The sequence below is a fragment of the Macaca fascicularis genome, chromosome X (assembly GCF_037993035.2).
Source record: "Macaca fascicularis isolate 582-1 chromosome X, T2T-MFA8v1.1".
NCBI lineage: Eukaryota > Metazoa > Chordata > Mammalia > Primates > Cercopithecidae > Macaca > Macaca fascicularis.
In genome coordinates this window covers 131,561,286-131,567,156 of record NC_088395.1, presented here as the reverse complement: position 1 = coordinate 131,567,156, position 5,871 = coordinate 131,561,286, and the positions used below count along the sequence as shown (strand labels likewise).

Here is a 5,871-nt window from a genome sequence, read left to right as displayed (position 1 = left end):
TGCTCCCCAACAACCCCCCTCTTTTTTTGTACTCTTGTCCCAGGTAAACCAAGTCCTTACTGTTTGTCACATCTCTGAGAAAAATTTCTGATATGGTAAGATTATTTTTGTTGTTCACCCCTTATCTCACCATACTCATTCCAAGAAGATGTCCAGATCTTTCCCCTGCCTTATCTTAGGGGAGGTTTATGCTTCCAGCCTGTATTTGGTTTTCTTTAATCCTGGACATCTTGACAGAATTATGCTGACAGAAGAGTGACTTAGAAAACAGAAAGAAAAGGAGATTTCTGCTCATGATACCTAAGCACCCCTTACTCTATGCAAAGACCCCAGAAGAAGGCAGGGACCCACAGGAGAATGGCTACATGGTGCATGTAAGGAGGCTGGACCCTAGGCATCAAGGCTTCCACCATCAGCAGACATTTCCATCTCCCACTGGCCCCAGAGCAGCAGAAATGCCCACCTTCAAGGTACTATGTGGACTTGGACAATGAGTGTAGGGGGAACTCATTGTCTAAGTCCACACAGCACCTTGCCCCCATTCTTGGGTAACTCCTTAGAAGAGGAGGGGCCCTCCCATAGTGAATGAGATTGAACTTTTCTTCACTTCAGTGGGATGAAGGGCAGATGCGGATTTAAGCTGCCACCTCTGAGCAAACCTGCCCTGAGATACACACTACACAGAAGGCACAACAGTCAAATGAACATTCTTTATTACTAGTTAGGACCAGAAAGTCCCTGACAAACATTGATTTTGGTGAGCTGGGTGGAATTTCATTGGGAAACTCAAGGACATCTTTAGCTTGGACTGAAGGCAGATCTAACCAACCACCCCTGGGTTCCACCCTGGCTCCTTCCTTGCCTTGCAGCAGTTGCCTTGGGCAAGCCTGCAGAGAACACACCAAAGAGGGAGAGGAGGGGGTCCTGGGGTGTTCCCAAGAGTGCTTGCCCCATTCTAACTCTATTTTTAACTCAATTTATCCTCCCAAGAGAAACACCATCCATAACCTGGTACCCCCAATGTTTGTCCTTGGAATCCATTTTGTTCTTCATCCACTGTTGACTGAAAAGGGACTTGGGATGGGGGCAGCCTGAGGCTGAAAGCTAGCATGTGCAGTGAACACTCCCCAAAGCACTGTTTTTCTTCAAGACACCCCAGGTCTTTCAGGCAGGCTGGTAGGCAACCAGGAAAATAACTATCCCTCTCAAAGGAAGAAGTCAGCAGAGGAAATCAGAAAAGCTCTCCCTGCATTTCTGTGAGGACACTTTCCCAAACTTTGTCACTGCTCATTTATCTCACCTGAGACCAATGAGACAAGCAGTTTGGTTACTCAAGACCTTTTGTAAGGGCTGGGCATGGTGGCTCACAGCCACTGGGGAGGCTGAAGCAGAGGATCACTTGAGCCCAGGAGTTTGAGGCTGCAGTGAGCTATGGTGATCATGCCACTGCCCTCCAGCCTGGGCGACAAAATGAGACCTCATCTCTCAAAAAATCAAAAAACAAAAACAAAACAAAAAACTTTTCATGAGTCTCTTTTGCATTGGCCCCAGAACCACAGAAATGGATCTGGATGTTACTTCAATTGGTTTTATCCAAGGTCACGCTATATGCAAGGCAAAGAAGACATCCCTGATCTGATTTGTATGCCAAATTACGCTCTTTCCTATCTTCTAACCAAACTCACAATAAAAGATTATGCTGTGTGTACCAGATAATAACATATAAGTCCAGCTCCCAAAATGTATTAGACAATAACTATTTCTTTAATGAATTAAATGAAATTAATTAAAGTTGCTATCACCTACAGAATTTAACACTACAACCCCCTAAGCTCTTTCCCTAAACTTTCATTTAATGAATTAAGTGGAATTCATCAAAGATGCTGTCATCTATAGAATTTAACACTACAACTCCCCAAACTTTTCTAAGTTAATTCCCATACCAATGAAAAAATTCAACTCTACAAAAAAGATTTTCTTCTTCCCTTTTCCCCTAACGAGTGTCAAATTATCTCTTCTTCCCTGACTTCCTTTCACCCTTCTTGGCTGCAGCCAGTTGGGGTCTCAGTGAGGTGTGGGTCCATCAGAATTGAGGTGTTACTTCTTTCGGCTTTGGCAGATCTTCTAATGTCACAGGTTCAGCTTCTTCAGAAACAAGCAACTTTGGTGGGGCTAAGACACAAAAACAGGACCTCACTGTAAAACTAATACAACAAAAAGAAGCAAAAATCAACACTGCAGGAGTTTCAAAAGGAATGATAGCACTTGCAAGGAAAAGCGGTGTTTCTAAAATACAACATAGCCTGTAACTCTAAAATCACATGGCTGCTCCCAGCCAAATACATAGCATTTTCAGGAAAAGGAGGTTAAGGAAAAAAAAAAACAAAAAACAAACAAACAAAAAAAATCCAGAAAATGGTTGATTTAAAACAGGCTTTATAACTTCAGCTTCTCCAGGGTGTCAACCAATTAGTATCAGCCAACCAGAATCTACCACCTGAAAAAGTTGACTGCAATTAGGAGAAATCCCCTAATTAAAGACTGAATGTTATACTCAGAAGTAGTCTCTCTTTATTCAAATAAATGAATAAAATAAGAAAATAAATACATACATATTTATATGTATGTATACTCACAATGATAAAAAGTACTTAATTTGGGTAATAGAATAATGGATTATTTTATCTAATTTTCTCTACAATTTTGGTTTCAAATTTTCTGTTAAGTAAATCAGTTACTTTTTTTTTTTTTATCAGAATGGGGTCCTGGGAAATTGATTTCTCTTTGGAGTGCTTCTATCTTACTTACCTTCCTGAAATCAATGAGTTTATGCTGGGTCAGTGCTGCCATTCTCAACTGGCATACGGACTCTCTTGCATTTATAGCAGGCCTTGTGCCGTGGAAAATTCAAGGCATTACACCATGGGCAGGCCCAATTCACTGGGCTGGAGCATGAGGCAGGCTTCTGTTGCTGGGATTCTGAGGCCTTTTTCCTTTTTCGTTGCTTGACCTTCTGCCCCTGAGGCTGGTGTTTCCATGGGCTACTTTTCACACCATGGCTCTTGCTATCCTCCAGAGGCGTTGCCTGGGGCCTCTCCTGATCTTCCATCTGGCTGTGGCTCTTGCTAAACCTCAGCAAGGCTGTGCCCTGGGGAATCACTGGATGTTTCTTCAGGCTGTGGCTGTTGCTGTCCTCCAGGGGGACCATCTCCTGGTGTACCACTGGATCTTTCTTCAGGCTGTGACTGTTGCTGTCCCCTAGGGGGACCATCTCCTTGGGCATCAGTGGATCTTTCTTCAGGCTGTGGCTGTTGCTGTCCCCCAGGGGGAACATCTCCTGGTGCACCACTGGATCTTTCTTCAGGCTGTGGCTGTTGCTGTCCCCCAGGGGGAACATCTCCTCGTGCACCACTAGATCTTTCTTCAGGCTATGGCTGTCGCTGTGCCCTAGGGGGACCATCTCCTTGGGTGTCACTATATCGTTATTCAGGCTGTGACTCTTGCTGTCGCCCAAGGGGACCATCTCCTGGTGCACCACTGGATCTTTCTTCAGGCTGTGACTGTTGCTGTCCCCTAGGGGGACCATCTCCTTGGGCATCACTGGATCTTTCTTCAGGCTATGGTTGTTGCTGTCCCCCAGGGGGACCATCTCCTTGGACATCACTAAGTCTTTCTTCACGCTGTGGCTCCCGCTAAATCCCAGGGAGGCTGTCCCCTGGGGCACCACTGGATCTTTCTTCAGGCTTTGGTTGTTACTGTCCCCCAGGGAGACCATCTCCTTGAGCATCACTGGCTCTTTCTTCAGGCTGTGTCTCCTGCTTAAGATCAGGGGAGCTGTGCCCTGGGGTACCACTGGATCTTTCTTCAGGCTATGGCTATTGCTGTCCCCCAGGGGGACCATCTTCTGGGGCATCACTGGATCTTTCTTCATGCTGTGACTGTTGCTGTCCCCCAGGGGGACCATCTCCTTGGGCATCACTGGCTCTTTCTTCAGGCTGTGTCTCCTGCTAAACATCAGGGGAGCTGTGCCCTGGGGCACCACTGGATCTTTCTTCAGGCTATGGCTGTTGCTGTCTCCCAGGGGTACCATCTCCTTGGGCATCACTGGCTCTTTCTTCAGGCTGCGCCTCCTGCTAAACATCAGGGGAGCTGTGCCCTGGGGCACCACTGGATCTTTCTTCAGGCTATGACTATTGTCCCCCAGGGGGACCATCTCCTGGCACATCATTGGATCTTTCTTCAGACTGTGGCTGTTGCTGTCCTCCAGGGGGACCATCTTCTGGGGCATCACTGGATCTTTCTTCAGGTGGTGGCTGCTGCTATCTCCCAGGGGTACTATCTTCTGGGGCATCACTGGATCTTTCTTCATGCTGTGGCTGTTGTTATCCCCCAGGGGGACCATCTCCTTGGGCACAACTGGATTTTTCTTCAGGCTGTGGCTGTTGCTGTCCCCTAGGGGGACAATCTCCTTGGGCATCACTTGATCTTTCTTCATGCTGTGGCTGTTGCTGTCCCCCAGGGAGATCATCTCCTTGGGCACAACTGGATCTTTCTTCAGGCTGTGGCTGTTGCTGAACTCTGGAGGAGCTGTGCCCTGCTGCATCACTGGATCTTTCTTCAGGCTGTGGCTGCTGCTGTCCCCTTGGGAGGTCATTCCTTGGGGACACTCAGAACCTTCCTTTTGGCTGCAGCTTCTGTTATCCCCTGGGTGATATACCCCCTGGAAATTCTCAGGATATCCATCCTGGCCATAGCACCTCTGGTCCCACAGAGGTGCAGTCTCCTCCTGGGACCCCACTGTGGCCCAAAGACCAGGTGGATAGATCCCCACAGGAGGCATCTGTGGTGCAACTGCTGCTGCTGATTCCATTACTACCGGAGGTGGTAGAGGTGTTGAGTATGGCAGTCCCATTGGTGAAGGCACATGGAATGGGACTGGATGAGGCACCTGCATTGGCAGAAGGGGTTGCATGCCCTGGACCCAGCCACTCTGGGATTCAGGCATGTAAAACATAGCTGTTGGGGCTGCTATCTGGGCTTCCGAATGTGGCATTCCCAGTGCCTCTGTGGCCACCGCCTCACTCTGTTCTGCATTTAAAGTCCCGGCCACAGGCCCATACTGGCCGGCTTCTGGACCAGGTACAAAATCCTGCGGCATCGGATAGACCTGCATGGATCTCTCAACTTCGCGCAGCCTCCCGCATAACCCATCACGCTCATTCAGCGCCTGCTGCAGGGCAGCCTGCGTGAGGTGCAGCTGTGTTGCCGCCTCCTCATGCTCCAGGCGCAGCTGCTGCAGCTGGGAGGTTAGAGCCCAGGAGGTCGCCTGGCGCTCCTCCACATGCCCTTGCAGCCGCCGAACCTGGTACAGCAGCTGCTCCCGCTGCCTCGCGGCCACTCGCACGCTCAAAGCCAATGCGCTCCAGGTGCAGGCCCTCTTGATGGCGCGCGGCACCCGCGGGTCGGCCACAATGGCCCGAAGCCGGTCCTCTACCTCGTTCCATGGCCGCGAGCGGAAGGCCACGTAAAAGGCTGGGCCGCCGCCGTTCCTGAGGACTTCATTGTTGATGAACCTGATCACATCATTGTGGCGGAAACCGCTGGCATGGTCCCCAAAATTCATCGCCATGGCGGCTGCGGCCTAGTAAAGCAGCTGCCTCACGGTGTGTCGCCTCGGCTGCCGCCGGCGCTTCCGGTACAGGCTGCTGCCACCAACCAGTCCGCCCCTCACCTCCCCTTTCAGTCTTACTTTAGTCTTTGCTCAGTCCTGGCCTCCTCCTCGGCCTCCTTCCTCCCTCACTCCCTTGTTCTCACAAAGAGAGAAGCAGGTCTCGCCTCGCCACACCGAACCCTACCGGCGACTCTGCGACA

At 49.6% G+C, this 5,871-nt stretch overlaps 1 protein-coding gene across 1 annotated transcript; it reads right to left on the bottom strand.

The window, feature by feature from the left end:
* Positions 1 to 1,676: 1,676 nt before the first annotated feature.
* TEX13C (TEX13 family member C) lies at positions 1,677 to 5,629 on the bottom strand. The gene is made up of 2 exons (XM_005594525.4): positions 2,809 to 5,629; positions 1,677 to 2,172 (listed from the first exon to the last, which is right to left on the bottom strand). The coding sequence occupies exon 1, from the start codon at positions 5,627 to 5,629 to the stop codon at positions 2,828 to 2,830; it is 2,802 nt and encodes a 933-aa protein (XP_005594582.3). The 3' UTR covers positions 1,677 to 2,172; positions 2,809 to 2,827.
* Between the last annotated feature and the right edge of the window lie 242 nt (positions 5,630 to 5,871).